At 34.3% G+C, this 21,497-nt stretch overlaps 1 protein-coding gene across 1 annotated transcript in view; it reads right to left on the bottom strand.

The window, feature by feature from the left end:
* Positions 1-1,222: 1,222 nt before the first annotated feature.
* The window catches only part of LOC149541381 (putative fructokinase-7), a 174,285-nt gene continuing 154,010 nt past the window's right edge, over positions 1,223-21,497 (bottom strand). The window contains exon 7 of the mRNA XM_089796651.1: positions 1,223-1,634. Coding sequence (XP_089652777.1) covers positions 1,500-1,634 — 135 coding nt within the window. The 3' untranslated portion in view covers positions 1,223-1,499. The remainder of the gene's footprint in view (positions 1,635-21,497) is intronic.

Raw genomic sequence — 21,497 nt, 5'->3', positions numbered from 1 at the left:
AAATGTTTTAGTCTTTCTTTGTCCATAACAAAATGATCGTATGGGACAAGAGGATCAATTATTCTCAAAGCAATTAATTCAATTGTTACAAATTTCTATTTTCCAGAAACCTAGTCTATCACATGAAAGAATCAACTAAAATCAGTCAATTTCAAGAATTTAGCATGCATATTGATCAATAACATCGCTTGTGTTAAATTTAGCATACACATTGATCAATAACATCACTTGCATTTGACTCGACAATTAAACTTATAAATGTATTATAAATAAATTAATAAGCAATATATTAGACTAATGATTAATGTGTCTTATAGGATCTTACTTAACTATTATGTTATATTAGACTATAGTTACTCAAAAATGTCTTCCCACCCATCTATATATATTTTGTGGGTGCATCTTTCTATCGGCATAACCACACCTTATTTAACTGCAATTGCTAGTTTTTATTTCATTTCAATCTCATCATTTTAGTTGTGATACAGGAAGTGGAAAACACTCGAAGAGGAATAGGATGACAGAATTTGTTATCTCTGTATTTGAAAGTTGGTGGAACCAGGATGGCATTACATCATAGAGTGTTCAGTTTATTATAACATTCCAACCAAATATGCTGATACGACTTTTACGTCTCTGATGACTTTATTTGAGAAGAAACAAATTGCAAAAATAACAGATAACTGGATCAAAATATATAGTAGGAAAAATCATGATCAACAAAGTAAAAGTGAATAAAGGTATAGAAGCTTGAGTTTGTTGATTGTGTCTCTTAAAATCACTGTGCTTGATCTCACAGACATGACTAAAATGTTTCATTTCATTAATCTTTGTTCCATTCCTTTTGAGCTTTAAGCATGGAAACACTTTCATCATTCGCAAAAGGCAGCAGACCTGTGGCCCATTGATGGGATTCATTATCTGATTCAGAATAGACAATTAATCAAGGTATCCTATTAGAATCCAGTGACTCTACAAGATTCCTCTTTGCATGGCATGTAAAAAGACCATATAATATAAGTTCAAAACAATCTATCTAATTTGCTCAATCAACATGGCAGTGCACCAAGATATGGTATACATTTCGCCTTCAGACTACTCTTGTTGCAAACTGTGTTGGTATGCTTACAGATACAAGTTGCTATCATGAAGTACTTCGAAGTTGAAGATGATAATTAACATAAATTCTAACAAGGATAAAACGACATTTCTTCAAACAAAATCAACAGAAGAAAGAAATTATATTGAATCTGGAATACAGAGAGTATCTTAAAGACAAAAGTTATATTGAAATGGAAAGCTCTTAATATTTGTTCCATGTATGCAATCTGTCATAATCATAACTGCAAAATAATTATTTCAGATAAATCATAATTCTAATGGGGCTCTCAGAACACCAGAAACACCTTTCTGCAGCTTTCGCCATTCAGACACAGTGCTTCCAGTTTCAGCCAACAACAGTAATGGTTGTCATGTTGTTTGCCAATTGGGGATAAAAATCAAGTTACCACACTAAGTAAGGCTTCCAGAACAGCTTCTTTCAAGGGCAAAGCAGGTATGGCTCCCCTCTCTTTGACTGTTAATGCACCACAAGCATTTGCAAACTTAAGCGCTTCTCTAAGACGGTTTTCATCCTGCCACAGCCTCATCAAGTATCAGATTCAAATCACAATAGCCTAATCTGATAAAGTTAGAAAAAGTAGAAGAAATGAAATAACATTAATTACAAGGGTTTAATATCAATAAATTTATCAACATTGGGAAAGACACCACCAATACACATTGGTGACTTGGTCTTTTAAGCGTTATTGCTAAAAATCATTTCAAGGTGCAATATTTAATAGATATCATCAATACATTAAATGATTGTAATATCCCTACTAATAATAGAATATAATATTAAACTATAATGGAACATAAAAAATAATAATTAAAAGATAAATATCAAAAGATATAATTAAAAGATTAAATAATATTAGAGAATAATATAATTATAATAATAAAGTATATGAAATGACTTAATACGTCAATAAAGCAGTTGAATATCTCCTTATGGAAGGATATCCAAAAGTGTAAGAAGCAGTGACTTCAGTGAGCTATAATGACATGGGATCATTGCAAGAGCAATATATCACACTTGATTACCCTTTGTTTAGGAACACCCGTAAAAGCAGTGACGATAATGAGCTTAAGAATCATGCTTCAAAATAAGCAATGAAAGTTGCAAGTTAAGACAGCAATAGACAGCAGATACAAGGCAGTGAGTTAATGCAAACGGTAACAATGGCATTGAGGACATATTTTAGTGACTCACTTGATGACAATGTAAGAAGAGTGATTATGTTGAGACAAACACTAAGGGTGGGATAAGCAGCAAGCAGGTGAATTAGAGAATAATAATTAATCAGTTCCTAAGATGATACGTCATCAAGTCAGCAATCAAGTCTAAAGACAGAAACTAATTAGGAGACACCAGTTAAGAATACTATCAACAGAGCCTTAACAAATACCAAGAGCTGCCACATTTAAAGAAGACTCATTATCAATTAAAGGTTCCCAGTGATCACCAATAAGAGAAAGAGTGTGTTTGAGACAAGGGAATCGATCTGCATTTTATGAAGAGGTGTGATCTAACTATGGGTAGATAGAATTTAAGGAAAGATGTGTCCATTTGAAGGAAACGATTCCACTTTGCAAGTTATATGATGGAAATCAGATTTATTTCATGAAATACCATAAGAAATTGATAAAAATGAGGGGTCACAGAATAGGGGATAATAAGAAAGAGATTCATAAATAATAATCAATACTCTTCAAGGAAGAGATGGGAAAGGAAATGATTTTTTTACACTGCTTTGTGTAAGAGCAAGGCAGTAGCATATCTGAATCAGATATGTATATATGCTATTAAGGATAAAAGGCGATCATATGATCATGTAAATATATGAAGTAATATAGATATAATAAATAAAAAATTCTAATAACAATAATAGTGAGACAAATATATTATATCTGCATTCAGTAATAATACTGTCAATAGCCAAAGAACTAGCTGCCCCAAAGGCCTACGCCTTAATGCATAAATCTAATCTCAATAGAAAAAAAGATTCAAAGGGAATTGATGGTTCCCAAAACCACATAACTGGGTTTTAAAATGGCTCTGAAAACCATAACTAGGGTTTGACTTGGCTCTCCAAACCAATCTTGAGCTTTTAATGAAGCCAACATGAGCATCACTAACAACAGTAGAAAACAAGTATACTTTCATATTTTAGGCCCTCAAAGCACTTACACTGGAATCAACACAAACTTCCATCTCCATCTCAATAGAAGAAGGCTCCACCTCCATCAAAATAATTAGCGAGAAACTGATAAGCAAAAACTTCCCCTCCAAAGAAAGAAAGATCCCAAAGTAAGGGAGGGAAAAAGAGGGCATGAGATCATCATCAACCCCTAACTCAAAAAAATCAGCACCCTCAAACAATCTACCCACTACAAATAGGTTAATCTAATGGGATGAATGAATAATTTTCTTTACTTTGAATGCCTTGGACTGAATCATCATATCTTTTTCAATTCAGCTTCGGACATATATATAAAATTTGGGTTAAACAGGACTAAACCTAGTAGAGGATATTACAATGATCACAGGCATCCGTTGGTGGTTTATACTAGATAAACAAATCTTAATTGCAACTGAAAAATTGTCTTATCCCCACAATGAATCTGAAACAAAATGCAATTTATATATTAATGTTAAAATTAGTCATAATAATCCTCAAGGGCCAAAATTCAAAACATTAATGTTTATGAGCATTGCTTATGGTTCCTAAGAAAGAGAATTCAAAATAGGCTTCCGCCCTTTCAAAAGTACTTTGGTATTATTTAAAACCCACATTCCATGGCATTCTGGGAATGGGCACGGTATTATAGCAGAGATGCATAGTTCATTTCTGGAGATGGTCAAGAACAATGTAACACGGGGACGCGTTCCTCCCCCCCCCCCCTCAAAAAAAAAAAAGAAACTGAGCCATCTCGGAGATGGGGACGTCCCCGGGACGGGGGACGGCATCTCGCCGTTTCGGGTGGTGCCACTTAGAGCACCACCTCTGCTGGAGACGGCAAGAGATCTTCGAGACAGCGAGATGTCCCCTATGTGGGTGTGGGGGGACACGACGAAGTCTCCTTTATTGCTAGGGGACGCAACGGAGCCTCCTTTATTGAGGGGGGACACGACGGAGTCTCCTTTATTGTAGGTGCGGGGAGACTTGTAGTTTTTGTTTACATTATAATACTATATATTTATTTTGATATCATGATTCATGGCACATGATACTTATTGTAATCATCTTTATGTCATGACTCATGATCATTGATTACTTTTAGATGGTAGAATCTAGATACTCATACTATTGATCTGAAGACTAATATATAGACTAATATTTGCTAATATTCAATGTCAATGTTCATTGTTTGTTTGTCATTTGATCATGAATCATGATGTTCCACTTGAAAACTTCAATGCAATGTTCAATTTTAATTTTTTATTGTTTAAGTTTACTGTTTTTTATATCTTTATATGATTATATCAAGTTATATTGTATAATTGTAGTACATATTTTCATAACTAGCATTTTAAGTACCATATGTATAGTATATACACCCCTTGCTCCCCTCGTCGCCGTCCCCCTGCCATCCCAAATCAAGGCCCCTTTGTACCACTGTCTTGGAAACTTGTCCCACCATCTCGCAGGACAGTGTAACTATGGTCAAGAATCAAGATACTTAATTTGGTCTGTTAGTGAGCAAATTCGATACTCAACCAAACAGGTTTGAGTCTATGATTCATGTCCTTAAAATGAAATAGCTAAAAGGATTGTATGGATAATAGAAAATCCTCCATTTAAAAAAAAAATCTATATTATAAAACATAATCAAAATCAAGATGATTTCAGCCGTATATAAAATTAAGATGGTCACAGTAATTGAATAAATTATAAACAGTGAAAAATTAAGACTTCGGATAGTTGCACAAATTTTATCCACTAAATTATTAAAAAAAAAGCTAATGCACAATTATATTCAAAAGCTCTTCTAGTGACAATAAACTGTGGAAAACTTATATCTATTATCTACTGTGACATTTTCACTCATCGCCCCATTGCCAATGGGATCCCCTAGTTTTCGCCTATCTAGAATTTTGATTTAGTGTTATTTCTTCAATCGTCGATCTTTTGTCAGTGAAAGTTTAGATAGTCTTTTAAGTTTGAAGTTCATGAGTGCCAAAAAGAAATATAAAAGAGAGAATGCATGACCAAATGTGTATTATGACGGTACAAAAGTGTTCAAAAGGGCCAAGGGACAAAGATCAACATTGCTTGAGGTCAATTCTAACAACTCTTTTTTTTAAAAGGTTTATTTCTTCTGCTTCTTTAAAAGTTTCATTTTTGCAACTTATACGCCAATCAGGGTTTTCTTTTCTCCACCTGTATTTTTTGCTATTTGTTTCTCTTTCGCATTTTTCAAAATTTCAATTTTTACAAGTTTATATTTTGGAAAATGTTGATGTGAGTTTATACCTTGATGCACATAAATGAATACTCAGTATTCCAAGATGAAAAACCAATTCTCCAACTCTTGAATAAGCAAGCTCATATGCTAAATAACGTATTTGGATTGTATAATCAAACAAGACAACCCCAAGGTTCCTTCTTAGTGTACACTTTCAATCTGTTCGTTGATGTGATATGTTGGGTATCACAAAGGGACTTATACTATCCATTCAATGGATATCAACTACTTCAGCTTACTTCCAACCAAACAAACTACAAGGAGAGGATTAAGAAATTCTAACTCTAAGAATTAAGACAATATTGATGATGGGGTGAGCCTCTAACTAGTCTTTGCTTCATCGTGTCTACTAGCCATAGGAGGGTGCTATTTGTTATGATAATTGATTTTGTTGATATATTAAACAAAGAAAATGAAAGCTCCTTATATGGATTTACAAAGACGATGTTTCTAAAAGAAACAATTGTGAACTAAAGACAAAAATAGAAACTACCTCATACACAAAATGTTGGGGGGCAGTTTTGTAAGTCACTGTGACCACAACTCACAAAACTGTGGATAGTTTGCACATGACATTTTTTCAGGACCAATTGTAGAACAGTGGTTTCAGCCACAACATATCAAACATGGTATCTCCTACTTCTCAAAGAAGGATCCCCCCTCTTATTGCTATGACAAAACACTTAACTACTTATTTACACTACGATAAATCAAGGCGAGAGATTCATCCTATTCTCTTATTTCAGAATAGATGTTACTATTGTAATACAATCTTAAAGCAATAGTGTAATTCACTTACAAAGTATCTTTTGGAGCAAAAATTTTGATAAACAGAAGAAAAGACGTCAGAATAATCTTCAACATACCAGCATTTTATGTAACAAAGAAACACATGAAAGCTCAAAGTCTTTTTACGGCTCCTTATGAGATTTTGAGAATGAGAATGAAATACATGTGCATCTCAAAGTCTCCAACACATTTCACCATATATGCACAAACTATGAAAATAAAAGGAGTACAAAGTTTGCAAATTACCTCCTTATTTGTGCATACTACAATAGCTTCTAGTTTGATAAGCAACTCAAAGTCTGCAAGACCACATCTGGAGACAAACTATAACTCTGAATGCAATTTGCAGGCTCAAAGTATACAAAATTGAGTTCAAATTCCTCTTGAACAAAGTATAAACCTCACAATCAGCACAAGAAAATGTTGTGACATCATAGTTTGGAGTAGCATAGTCTCAAAACAACCTGCTTCTTTCATTAAAAGCAATTTAAACTATAGCCAAGCACAAAGCCTTAGAGTGCATATAGAAATTGGTAGAGTTTTCTTGCATTGTCAAAAGATGAAAATTAAAATGAGCCCCCACTTTCATTAGCTGATAGGCTTTTTCATGGGGGCAAAAGACCACCAGCTTTTTCTCACGCAGCTGCTTGGTTGCCAGTAACTTTTTCCTACCGGAATTCTCGTAGCTCACAGGCGGCTAAAGGGAAAAGTGTGGTTGTTTATAGGAATGGAAGAGCATTTACTCTATATGTTTGTGTCATTGTTGGAAAAAAGTGTTAAAGGGGAGATGGTTTATATTGTGTGGTGGCACTTGGCACTGACTTCCATCTCTTGCCTCTTTTAATACTTCTTAGCAAAATCCAATGCCACAGACAATTTATGAGAAGATTGTAATTGAATGTAGCAGAGATCAAATGTCAAAAAATGTGATACCCTTGTAATCCACTTTCACTAACCTAGCCTCATACGGTACCCACTTTCCTTGCTTCACCACAATTATTCATCTTTAAAAAGTTAATATTTTATATCTTAGTTGATTAATTTGTAGTGTTTTCGGTGTGAAATGTTAGATTTGGCTCAAAAATCATATAAACAATAAGGAAAAAACAAACCAGATGCAAGAGACACACAAAAAATACACCTAGAATGAAGGGAAAAACCTAGCCACAAAAGAAAATATCACTTTATTGATCATAAAAGTTCCAAGTGTACAATGCATTTCGCTTGATGCGATATATATAGCACATAGAAAGACTCTTCACACTATAACTGAAGGTCTCTTCAATTTCCCAAAACATAATTCTTTATTTTCAAATACAACTCTTTGTATTCTCATGCCTCGACACATATCATTATATTAATATTACAATTTAATCATAAATGTCCTCTTCAACTAAAGGTGACCATGATGATAATTACATCCATATTTCTAAAGATAAAGATCTCTATCGCAGCTATAATCTCCAACACTCCCTCTTAGCCAAAGAGAGATCTTTAGCTAAACAATCACACAAGGCTGCAACCAAAATGTCAATGATAAAATCTAATCACGTAGATCCTATAAAATTCAGGGAATTACTCAACATGAAAACCCTATAAGAAACACAACTAGCTTTCGTCATGATGTTGTCATGGAATCTCTCAACATGACACTAAGAAAACAATTTACTCATTGTTAATAATCATGGGATTACTCAACATGATAGTCCTGCAATAATTAATCATAATCATGGAATCACTCAACATGGAAAAATTGCAACAATCAAATTCAACTTTCATCACGGACTCGCTCAACGTGATGTTGTCATGGAATCTCTCAACTTGACAAGTTAGTAAGGTTTACAACCAACATTTTATCACACTCTCAACATGATACAGTCATGGACTCTCTCAACATGACTTCCAACTCCCATCACAGGATCTCTCAATGTGATGAAATCATGGACTCTCTCTACATGATGTTCACTATGAATCTCCCACAAGTGAAAGAGTTATTAGGTTGTCCTTACAACTCCAATTGAGGCCTGAGATATCTTGAAATGAAAAGAATTGAAAATGTCACAATCCTAGGGCAAAAATAAAACCTAAATCAAATAAAACAACTAAGAAAATGCCTTGAAGACTTTATCCTACAAAATTGAGGACAATGGTTGCCTCTAACTAGGGAATGTAGCTTGTTATTCTTTGAAACAATGAGGGATGTAGAATCTAGAATCTCTAAGTGCATTAGTATCCATTGGGCTACAAAGTAAAGCATCAAAGACAAAAAAATGACGAAAGGATGACACAAAGAAAACTTAGTTAAAACAAAAGAACTTGTTCAAACATACTTATTGAAAACAAAGAAAACCTACCTAATTATTAAAACTAGCTGACAATGCAACCTTTCAGACAAAACTATTTACCATCTTAACAATATACCTACCTTTTCTCAGCAGATTGCAACACCTTGCATGTTCACAAGCAACTTTGTAACCATGAAACACAACTAGTTAGAGTAATGATGTCAATTCTTAATGTAACATCTCTCGAGAGATGAGAAATTCACCTTCTTATGATAACTCATGTATTGTTACTCCAAGGTAAGTCCATGAATTCAAACTATTCCTATTAAACTACAAATTGCATGTCTAGCCTCTTTTTCAATTGTGTCTTCATGCTCAAGTACAATTGGAATATCAATCTTTCCATTGGCCTCCAACCAAACAAGATGCTTGATGGCAAATCCCCTTGACCGAACAAAACATGATCTTTTCTTGCCTGCTACAACTTGTTTGACTAGTTCACTAATCACTAGCACCTCAGGCTGATCAAAATGGGTTACCTCTTTGCTTTCTTTTGCATAATGCTGGTTATAGATTATAGATATCTTCAATATTTGAACAAAATTCCCCTATGATGTTCATGATAAGATCCTCATCAAGTTTTGGGGCAGATCTTTCATGCAAGAATCAATCATGGCTTTGAAACGAAGATACACTAATTGCAACATGATTGGGACCTTGATGCATGCCCATATTTTCATTCACTTGATCATCAAAAAAATGATTTTCATCTTTTTGCTTTTCATCAACGACTTACTAAGAATGCAAAAGTGAAATAGGAGTTTCCATCTATGTTTGCTTCATTTTCTTGGAAGAGAATAGCAAGATCACTAGCTTCAAATTCAGGATGTTGTACTGTTCTGCTCAATGATGATGCCTTAGTAGAAAGCTTCTTCAGTGAAAAAAAAATTATTGATTCCCAAAAGAACTACGAGAAACATTTGGAAGATGTTTCCTTTGTACATCCTTTCTTGGAGCAAAAGACATGCCTTGAGCTATTTGTTTTTTGACAGCAACTCATTTTCCAACCTCTGCACCACACGATGCATCCTTGTGATGAAAGAAAATAAATCAAAAGAAAGATGACTTTCTTCAAACCCACTTACTTCAATTGTCATATGCTCAGCAAGAACAAGATCATCTTCAATTTCAATCACCAATGTCTATGCAATTGTAAGAGTAATTAGGGTTCCTCTAGTTTACAAGAAACTGACTTCAGGAATTTGAGCATTGACAAAAAAAATACTTGCAGTACATGGAATTCCTCATGTGAACTTGCTGAAATGAGCTACAAATTCACACATAAGAGTGTGAGGCGACTTCTTTGTAATAACCCTGGCTGGTTATAGCTTCTAATAACATCAATTTTCTTCACTATTCAATAGTTTGATATTTCGTCAAATATTTGGCAAGCATGCTTAATGTCATTGCAATGACAAATCACTTTTGTAGTTTGCATTCTGAACACATATATATTGAATTCAAATAGTTTAAATACTGAAATCATACTTTGTAATGCAACAAATTAAGGTGAACTTAAATACTGAAAATTAACTATCATTAACAATCTTACTACACTACATCCACCTTTATTTAGTGCGCATCTGATTATTATCATAGCAGATGACAATTGCTAGAATTTAATAAGGAACCTTAGTTTTTGCAAAATGTGATTTTTCCCTTGACTAGAGAACTGATCGCAGCTCCTTGGAATTAAACAGGCCTCTATTATCCAAATGCAGGTCTGAAGTAATATTTTTGCAAGTCCATTTTGCAAATGCAGGGCCTCTACAGGCAGCCACAGCCTGAACAACAAATTGCAGCCCCTAAAGATGACCTCTGCTTGCAAATCATGTCCAATCTTCCTCAACCAAATTGCAGGCAATGTAATTACATTTGCAGCAAAGGAATCTTCTAAATTCCAGTCAAACTTCTCAGTATTTTTCACTTCCAAGTTATAGATTATCACAATAGAGAAGCTACAGGCAAATTATTATACCTCAGCAATAATTTGCAATGAAATATCTCAAACAATTTTCAGAACTCAAACCTTTATACCTTAACAAGGGCCCAAAAATCAGAACTTCAAAAGTCTCACAAAGACAACAAAAGGAAAAAAATATTCAATCGGATGTTTTTATCATCAAATGGACTAATATTTATAATCTCCAAATGGTACAAATTTCCCAAATTAACTCCACTTAAGAAGCTTCCTCATCACACCATTAAAATATAATAAAGTGTCAATATGATATAACTTAGTAATTGCGTTTGGTTCTAAAAAATGGCATTTTCCACCATAACATAATATTCTGACACACAAGGCCATTGTTTCTTGTGCCCACAATTTAAAACATTTTGACCCAATTCCAATGAACTATGATACTAAGGTGACCAACATACAACACCGACAAAAATAGCAACCTCAATATATTTAGATGAATAATAACAATAATTCACCTGTCTTGTGAAAACAATTGTAGAAGCATCAGAATCAAAATTTGACAACACCATAGTGATCCTGATAAAGAAAGACGATGAATGAACCTGATGGGGTGACTTACTATAAATAGATGCTCCCTCCAAGATTCTTGGAGCCCAAACCAAAAGCCCTAAATAAAAACTGAGAGCCTCACTCAACTGAGCTCATCAGAAACAACATTTGACTTACTATAAATAGTAAGTGCCTCAAATGAAGCCTGAACACACCATAGGCTACTGGAAAGCCTATAACCCCCCAACTGAGACCCTCAAATCCCACTACTAGCTCACGAGGGTCGTGATGGTTAATTGACCAAACCAACTGTAGAAACCTACTAAAAATGGGGACACTACAGTCCTCCCTCCCTAAGATTGCTTGTCCCCATGCAATCCTTGAGAAAAATGAACATCACAGTCCACCTGGATCCCAAGGGTAGAACTGCATACTATCCCTGCAATATACAAGCAACTCCTATAGCACCAACACTCAAATAACTGATATCAATGACAGAATCATCCGGAAATTAACTGTAGGCACTGATGCCGGTAATAACTCATTGGAACTCAATCCAACTGAAATACCAACTCTATCAACATTTGGGTCCCTATCAAACTGACACTAACACCCAACTGCACTATGGAGATGATAATGACTATAAGTACTTGAATCACCATCACCAACTCCAACCTCTAACAAACAATTTTGGGTGTGTAGATGCTGCCACCAACCTTTGCTGATGAAGCTTAAATTTTTCCATACTCTCCCTCAAGGCATTTATTTTCTCACTATTCTCTTCACTACTCCATCAGCTCATAGAACTACTAGTCCTCCTATGTTTGTCCACGGCTAGAGAATGCGAGAGTGTAGGTCACTCCCAAATATAGCAAATATAAAATAATAATGAATTCCCTACCCCACAGGATGGCAGGAAACCGCTCGGATACCGCTGTAATAACCGTGGCTGGTTATAGGTTCTAATAATATCAAATTTCTTCACTATTCAATAGTTTAACATTTCATCAAACATTTGGCAAGCATGCTCAATATCATTGGGATGACAAATCCTTTTGTAGTTAGCATTCAAAACACATATATATGGAGTCCAAATAGTTTGACTACTGAAATCATACTTTCTAATGCAACAAATTAAGGTGAACTTCAATACTGAAAATTAACTGTCATTAACAATCTTATTACACTAACATCCACCTTTATTTAGTGCACATCTGATTATTATCATAATAAATGACAATTGTGTTGGGTGGATATTTTGCAACCAACAGTTTTGGGTAAAAATCTAGTTGCAAAATAGGATGACCAGCCACAACGTGTGAGACAGATTCTCTCCTACCTTAAAGGGAAGGCTCCCCCTTCTCACCGGTCCTTGGATCAACTCAAGGTAAGCAAAAAGTCGAGAGATTTTATAAAATGGGTGTTACCGATATCCTTTCTTCTTATCTTTCACGAAAGAATCCACTTACTCGTGGAGCGAAGGTAGGGTGCATCTCTAACTGCAGAGCTAGAAATAGTGATACCGATAAACCTTCACTAATTCAAAGGCTACTTGAAAATGTACCAGTTTGGCTCTAAGTCTAGTCGTACTTCTATATGGAAAAGATTTACAATTAGGGCACAAAGACTTCTAAAAGTAAGAATAACTTAACTATTTTGTGAATCAAGAGAGAAGTATAAGCTATAGACAAAGCTTCTAGCTATATATTTTCACAACCACTCACAGTCAAAGCCTCGACTTTGATTGCTTCTTAAATCACTATGCTTTATTATTGAACACACAAAAATAACATGAATCAAAGACAATAGGCACAAATTACAGTCAAAGCTTCTTAATTGTTCTATCACAATTGCTTCTAGACAAAGCTTTGAATTCAATTGCTTCTTTTATTCACTTTCCTCCCAAATTCATACTACACAATCAAAGTTATGCTTGCACAAATGTGGCAGAGCTTTCTTGCATATAACAAAAGATGATTTTTACAATGAGGGGGCAATCCTTTATATAGACACAGGAGTTGAGAAAAAGGTGGAGGAAAAAGTAGAAGCAACTCAACCAACTTTGACAGAGTCTAACTAAAAGAGAAAATATAGGGTTACATGCAACTCACATTACATCTTTTACATACACATGTAACTTGCATTACATGTAATTACACATCTTCATGTAATACATATTCAATTAGAAACATGAAAGAAGAAAAAGAAGAAAGACAGAAGAGAATTGAAACAATCCTAGGGACTGTCCTAAAAAGGCCTTGTACTTGGCGATGCTATCCCAGATAATCACAGGATTGGGAATTCCTGTATTTTGTGCCACTGCATTCACCTTGATAACCATGGTGTTGCATCTTTTAATAGCTTGATGTGATCAAACTTTTCTCGCTCAAGTTCTCGCAAATTCTCCTTTTGTAGATTGGCACATTCTGGATTATCTAACACTTTGAAAACCTTCTTGATACTGTCTAGATATAAACTCAAAGTAACTTTCCATCAGCACCTTTAAATTTTATTTTATTTTTGAAGAAAAGTGCTTGGAACATGGGAATGTGTGCAAATAGAGATTGCCGATTTTCAAACGTGACTTAGGGTCTTCAAAACATTTTTGCATGAAAAATGATTACATGTAAGTGCAACATGTAACAAGGGATGAAGGATGAGATGGAATGCAAAGGCAGATGGTGGACGAGTTTTTACATGTAAGTGGGAATGGAAAATGAGGTGCAAAGCATAGGAAGATGCACAAACATGTATTTGCTCATGCAAGTGCGAATGTATATGGAGAGATGGAAATGGAAAATGGAAGAGGGATAATGAACTTTATAGTCACCTTTAGTGAAAAGGTGAAATCAAAGCACATGGAAGATGAAAATGACATCTTTTTGACTTTTTAAAAACTGACTTTTAATTAAAATCGGACCTTTTGGATGCAACTACACATAAAGCTTTTCATGTAATTGTGTCGTGTGAGTGGATGCGAAAACTAAGATAAGTGAAAATGAAAGCGGAAAATGGGATTACATGCATGTGCGGATGGTGAATGAGATGGAAAACATGTAATCGCATTTGTCAGGTGAGATGAGAAGTGTTGTGGCATGGAAAGATGGAAATGGAATGTGATGATGCTCTCGCATGAAATGGAAAGTGAAGTGAAGTGAACCGTCTTCAAGTTCTTGGGAAAGAACTTGCAATTTCTTCCAAAATGGACAAAAAAATGCAAACAAATAAAACAAAAAAACAAGCACAAAACAAACACATGCCTTCGGCAAAAGACTCAAACATGTCAACAAACAAGTCAGTTCAACATGCAAATTCAAATTTCGAATTTGGGAAAATTCCAATAGTGTGAAAATGAGAGTTTTTATCATTTTAAAAGGCAAAATGCATTTTTCATGGCATATATATGGACAAATGTGCAATAACAAACCATAGTATGCATAGAAGGAGAAAGATAAGCATGAATTGATGAGCAAGTTTGAAAATGTCCACTTACTTGGAGATCAAAGAGCCAAAATAGCAATAATCATAGACTTTGAAGACCAATTCTTCCTCAAATCCGGATTTTCAAAAAACTTTTTGACTTTTTCCATACTTGCATTTAACAAATATTAATGAGTAATGAAGGTCGAATTTGACATTAAAGTGCCAAATAGATGGTCTGCAAAGACAGTATCATTCATTTAAAACTCAAAAACAATCCCTCTTGCTCAAAGGTATGGGCTGGAAATGCATTTTTTTGAGATTTTTGAACAAAAACATGACATTTTAATGCAAAATTCTGGGCCCTTTTTGCAAAAACGTGACCAAAAAATGCATGATTCTAAGTCATTTTTGACTTGTGAATGCAAAAACAACTTCCCCAAATGCATATACATGAATCAAAATGCAAAAACGTGACTCCAAAAAGCAAAAAAATGTTTTCTGGGCATTTTTAGCAAAAACATGATTCATAAAAGACATGAAATAAATTTGTTTTTGGCTTCCAAGAGCAAAAACATGAGCCAAGATGCAAATGATTGAAGATGCCAAAATGCCTCTTTTCCTAAAAACGTGATTTAAATCACTCTAAATGGATTTATTTGAAGATTTTTCCAAAAACATGCCCTTGGAAGGAATTTGAAAAAATGTTTTTTAGCAAGATAAATCCATTTTTTATGTTAGAAAATCCATTGCCAAGCAAATACGACCCTATTGGAGAAGATCTCATGAAAAACTATCAAGTAAATCTCTCACAATCTCCAAAATCAGGTTCTTGGAGGCCAAATGCATGCATTTATTCAAAATCGGACTTTTTGGAGGTCAAGACACATTTTAAAACATGCTTTTAGATAAAATCGGACCCTTTTGGATGTATAGCATGTTTTAAAATCTTTCAACAGGACAAATCAGACCTTTTTGAAGCAATGACATGTTTTAAAATGTGCAAGTGATCAAAATCGCACCTTTTGGAGGGCAATGCACATTTTAAGTCACATCTCACATTTTGGATGCAAAGACAAAAAAATTTACCTTTTGATGCAATGACATCAAAAAGGTCCACTTATGATTCCAAGTTGATCTTTATATGCAGTGACATATAAAATGTCCACTTTTGATGGATTTTACATGTAATTGCATATAAAATGTCTATTTTTAATAACTTAAAGTCATTTAATCAACTTCATTTCATAAAAATGTAATATATTTGTAAGTCATTTTTGCAAACGCAGGGCCTCTACTGGCAGTTACAGCCCTAAACAACAAATTGCAGCCCCTAAAGGATGTCCTCCACTTGCAAATGATGTCCAATTGTTGCTCTAGGTAAGTTGACAGCAGCCAGATTTGCACAGTAATCTTCCTCAACCAAACTGCAGGTGCTAATGTTTTATAGCTTTAGTCGATTAAATCGTAAGATGTAAACATATAAGTCATCTCCTTGATGAAATATTATATATATTTGTATGAATATATATTAATATATAATGTCATAATAATTTTTCATCCTAATCATAAATAAAATGTTTTATACTCACATTCATGTCCATCTTATGTCTCCTAGTGACCAAGCATGATGCATGTGATTGACTACCACGTATGCAAAGGTGATAGGGGCATTAAATTGAAAAGCTAATGCCTACATCGGGCATATCGCATATTCCTAAGTCATCGGTCATTGTGTTTATCATACCATTCACGTCCTTTACATATCAAATTAGATTTTGTGTGTACTTAAATTTGACCGGTGATTCTCCCTCTACCCTATCATTGAACAACGTGTCATTTGAAGAAGGAATTTATGTGGGGTCATGTCCCCTTATTTTGGATGATATTTAATATGATAAGTACAAAGGTATACATCGATGAAAAATTGAATCTTTGGTCTGAGACAATAGATTGCATGTGGTATTGAACAGTGAGCAGTGACGTGAAGTCCATTAGTGATAACATCAGGTATTAGTACAAACTAGCAGCGATCCAATATGCATACACCTGCAGTGATTATATATATAGGCAGATTGATTTGAGAACAGTATATATATATATATATATACAAGTTTCATAATACACATCGTGTAAATTAATAAAAAAGTGAATTCCATTATTCAAATCAAAGGATATAGTGTGAAAATTGACAGCAAGCAATGTAACTAAATTGCAGCGAAGAAATCTTTTGAATTCCAGCCAAACTTCTCAGAATTTATCACTTCTCAGTTACAGATTATCACAGCAGAGAAGCTACAGGCAAATTATTATACCTCACCAATGATTTGCAATCCAATATATCAAACAATTTCCAAAATTCAAACCCTTTTACCTCAGCAAGGGCACAAAAAATCAGAACTTCAAAAGTGTCACAAAGACAACAAAAGTAAAATAATATTCAATCGCATGCTTTTCTCATCAAACGGGATCATATTTATAATCTCCAAATCGCACAACTTTCCCAAATGAACTCCCCTTAAGAAGCTCCCTCATCACAACATTAAAATATAATAAAGTGTCATTATGATATAATTTATTAATTGCTTTTGGCTCCCAAAATGACCTTTTCCACCTATTGGTTCCCAAAACCGCAGTTTGGAAATTCAAGAGCCTGTCACTTCTCCAATAGGATTCCGCAATCAGTCTTGGCCAACGAACGAGAATCACCTTGATTTCCCTGCACTTCAGGCTCTTCTACAACTTGTCGGATAAACCTTCTTCTCGAACCACATTACTGCGTTCAGAGCTTTTCTATTCGTGAATTTAAGCTTTGGAGAGTTCTTCGGCTGGCAAAGCCCTTGAACTCAATAAAAATGAAACTAAATGCTAAGTTTTTAAAATAATTGGATGTTTTGTATATGGTTCTTTAATAATAGATTTGAGGTCGTAAGAAGGAAGTTATAGATTTTCTAACGTTAAATATAAATCCAATAGATCAGTGCTTTAACTTATTTAGGCAATAGAGTCAACTTCAGTGAAGATTTTCACGTACAACTTTATAATGTTCTATGCACTTATATTGCCAACAATTAAAAAATCAAGATGCAACAAATTAAATATATATGCAATCTTAAATTAGTCCAGATTGAACTTTAACTCCTCTGGTAAGGAGACAAACTGGACATAGATACGAAAACAATTATATATTTCACTATATTTATGATCATCATATTCAAGATGCTAAATGATCGTGTCCACTTATCTGATATTTAAATTGTATATAGAATTTGAAAAATGACTATAAAGGACAAATCATCTGCAGTTTAATTATCCATGCCTTTAATAATAAACCAAAAGCAAAATAGACTTTTATTTATTCATTAAAATAAAATAATTGAATAATAATAAAATAATTGAGTTCATATTACAAAGTCATATTATTGCTCCTTTTTCCTCCTCACAAATAGATATAAAATACTTCTTCTGAATGTTTGTTTAATGTCGAATATCTTCTCACCGCCGCTTCTTATTTATACATATTAAATAGAACAGGGTGACTTTTCAAATCCAAAAGTCATGTCTTCAAAAATAAATCGCACCTTTCTATCCTAAAAGGTTATGAACATAACAACTACATATAATTAACAAATATATCAATTATTCTCTATTTAGTTTTAGAATGAGGCATGGTATCATTGCAAAGACTATCTTTGTCCAATGCTGATCTCAATTCAATTCCCGATACCTCTGATCATCGCTTAGGCATAAATTTAATTATATATGTTGCTTTCATAGTTGAAACTCACTATGACTCTCTTATTGACAGCACCCAAATTCGATAGGCTCTCATTTGTCTTCATTTTGTCGATACACAAATGCCTTGCTATTTTCGGATTCTTCTCCTCCAAAACCACATTGTCAATTCTGATAACATTGTCTGGGATCGCATCCAAGTTGAACGGCTCCTTGATCATTTTTTACTTTCTATGTCATGCATTTGTATATTCATTATGACCAATCTTTCTTGCAGGAATGATGAAGGTTTATAGCTTTTGTTAATGCCATCCGGAGTTTATCGCCATAGTGGTAGTGAGTTCGTATTTGTTTTATCTGATAATCACCATTTTGGGTATATATTTTGCAATCAACATTTTTGAGTAAAAATCTAGTTGCAAAATAGGATGACCAGCCACAGCGTGTGAGACAGAGTCTCTCCTACCTTAAAGGGAAGGCTCCCCCTTCTCACCATTCCTTGGATCAACTCAAGGTAAGCAAGAAGTCAAGAGATTTTATGAAATGGGTGTTACCAATATCTTTTATTCTTATCTTTCAAGAAAGAATCCACTTACTCATGGAGCGAGTAATGGTCAAGGTGAATCTCTAACTGCACTTCTATCAAAAGTTGGAAACAGTGATTTCGATAAACCTTCACTAACTCAAAGGTTAGCTGAAAATGTACTGGTTTAGCTCAAGTCCGGTTGTACTTCTATATGGAAGAGCTCTACAATTAAGGCACAAAAACTCCTAACAGTAAGAATAACTTAACTATTTTGCAAATTAAGAAAGAAGTACACGCTACAGACAAAGCTTCTAGCTATACACTTCCACAATTGCTCCTAGTCAAAGCTCTGGCTCCAATTACTTAACTCTTTTATATTCAATTCACAAGATACAATTACCCAGAACACAAGATAACATGAATCAAAGATAACTTAGATGAATTATAGACACAGCTTATAACTCACACAAGTAACAATCTCACTTAATCAAAGTTAAGTCTCTATGCTCCTTTGTATTCACTCTCTCTCAAAATAGTACTACACAACAAAGTTCTACTGGCACAATTTTCCTAGAGCTCTCTTGCATAAAGATAAAGATGATTTTTACAACAAGAGGGCACTCCTTTATATAGGCACAAGAGTTGAACAAAAGATAGAGGAAAAAGTGGGAGTAACTCAACCAACTTTGACCTAGTCTAACTAAAAGAGAAATTATAGGGTTACATGCAACTGCACATGCGAGTAGCATCAAATGTAAGTCGTATTCCATATAATGACACATTTTCATGTAATACATCCTCTTCAATTACAAACATGAAAGAAGAAGAAGAAGAAAGACGGAAGAGAATCCTACGGATTGTCCTGAAAGGCCTTGTACTTGGCGATGCTATCCCAGACGATAATAGGATTGAGAGTTCCTGTATTTTGTGACACTGCATTCACCTTGATAATCACAGTGTTACGTCTTTTGATAGCTTGACTCTCTTTGCTAAATTGTCCTTTGTCATTTGAAAAGTTGATGTAATCAAGCTTTTCTTGCTCAAGTTGTCATAAATTCTCCTTTGTAGATTGACACATTCTGGATTCCCTGACACAATTTGAAAACATTCTTGATGATGTCGGGATGTAAACTCAGAATAACTTTCCATCAGTACTTCTAATTCTTTTTTTTTTTTTGAAGTAAAGTGCTTAGAACATGGAAATGCGTGCAAATGATAACTTTTGACTATTAAAAAGTGACTTGGGCTTTCAAGATGCCATTGCACAGAAAATGGATCACATGTAAATGTAACATGTAATGAGGAATGGAAAGTGAGATGACATGCGAATGCGGATAGAGAATGAGTTGTATGTAAGTACGGATTACAGATAAGATGAAATGCATAATGACACAGGAAATGGAATAACATGTATTTGCTCATGGAGGTGTAAGTGCATATGGAAGGAATGAATGCAATGTAACTTGAGGTGAAGTCAACTTTATAGACACCTTTGAAGAAAAGTAAGGTCAAAGTACATGAGAAACATGCACATAACATTTTTGACCTTTTAAAAAGTATCTTTTAGTCAAAAATGGGTTTTCAAGGTCTAATTACACAAAGTTTATTCGTGTAATCGTATCGTGTGAGTGGATGCGAAAACTGAGATGAGTGAAAATGGAAGCGGAAAATGGGATTACATGCATGTGTGGATGGTGAATGAGATGGAAAACATGTTATCGCATTTGTCAGATGAGATGCGAAGTGTTGTGATAGGGAAGATGGAAGTGGAATGTGATGATGTTTTCGCATGAAGTGAAGCAACAACAAGTTCTTGGGAAAGAACTTGTATCTTCTCCAAAGTGGAGAAAACCGGAAAGCAAGCACAAAACACAAAAACTCAAAAGAAAAACATACCTTTGGAAAGTGACTCAAACATGTCAAGAAGCGAAGCACTTCAACATGCAAATTCGAATTTGGAATTTGGAGAAATTCCAAAAGTGTGAAAATGAGAGTTTTCATCATTTTTTAAGGCAAAATACACTTTTCATGGCATATATATGGACAACTGTGCAATAACAAGTCATAATATGCATGGAAATAGCAAGATAAGCATGAATTGATGAGCAAGTTTGAAAAGGTCCACTTACTTGGAGATCAAAGAGCCAACATAGCAATAATCATAGACTTTGAAGACCAATTCTTCCTCAAATCCGGATTTTCAAACAACTCTTTGACTTTTTTTGTACTTGCATTTAATGGGCATTCAATGGTTGAATTTGACATGAGAAGGTCAAAAACATGCTCTCCATTGACAAAAGCACGCATTAAAAACTCAAAAAAATCCCTCTTGATCAAAGATATGGGCTGGAAATGCCATCTTTTGAGTTTTTTGAAGAAAAAAAATAACTTTTTTATGCAAAAACTAGGCCAAAAAATGCATGTTTTTAAATCATTTTTAACTTGTGAATGCAAAAATGACTTCGACAAATGCCAATACATGGATCCAAATGCAAAAAAGTGACTTCAAAACACGTAAAAGTGGATTAAAACCCCAATTTTCCGAGCATTTTTAGCAAAAACGTGATTCAAAAAAAAGCATGAAACAAAAACGTTTTGGTTTTTAAAGTTGAAAATGTGTATCACAATGCAATGTAAA

Source organism: Cupressus sempervirens, chromosome 8 (genome assembly GCF_028749045.1).
Source record: "Cupressus sempervirens isolate cs-2001-9-10 chromosome 8, ASM2874904v1, whole genome shotgun sequence".
NCBI lineage: Eukaryota > Viridiplantae > Streptophyta > Pinopsida > Cupressales > Cupressaceae > Cupressus > Cupressus sempervirens.
Note: the sequence above shows the minus strand (reverse complement) of the source record. Positions and strands in the feature narration are given on the sequence as shown.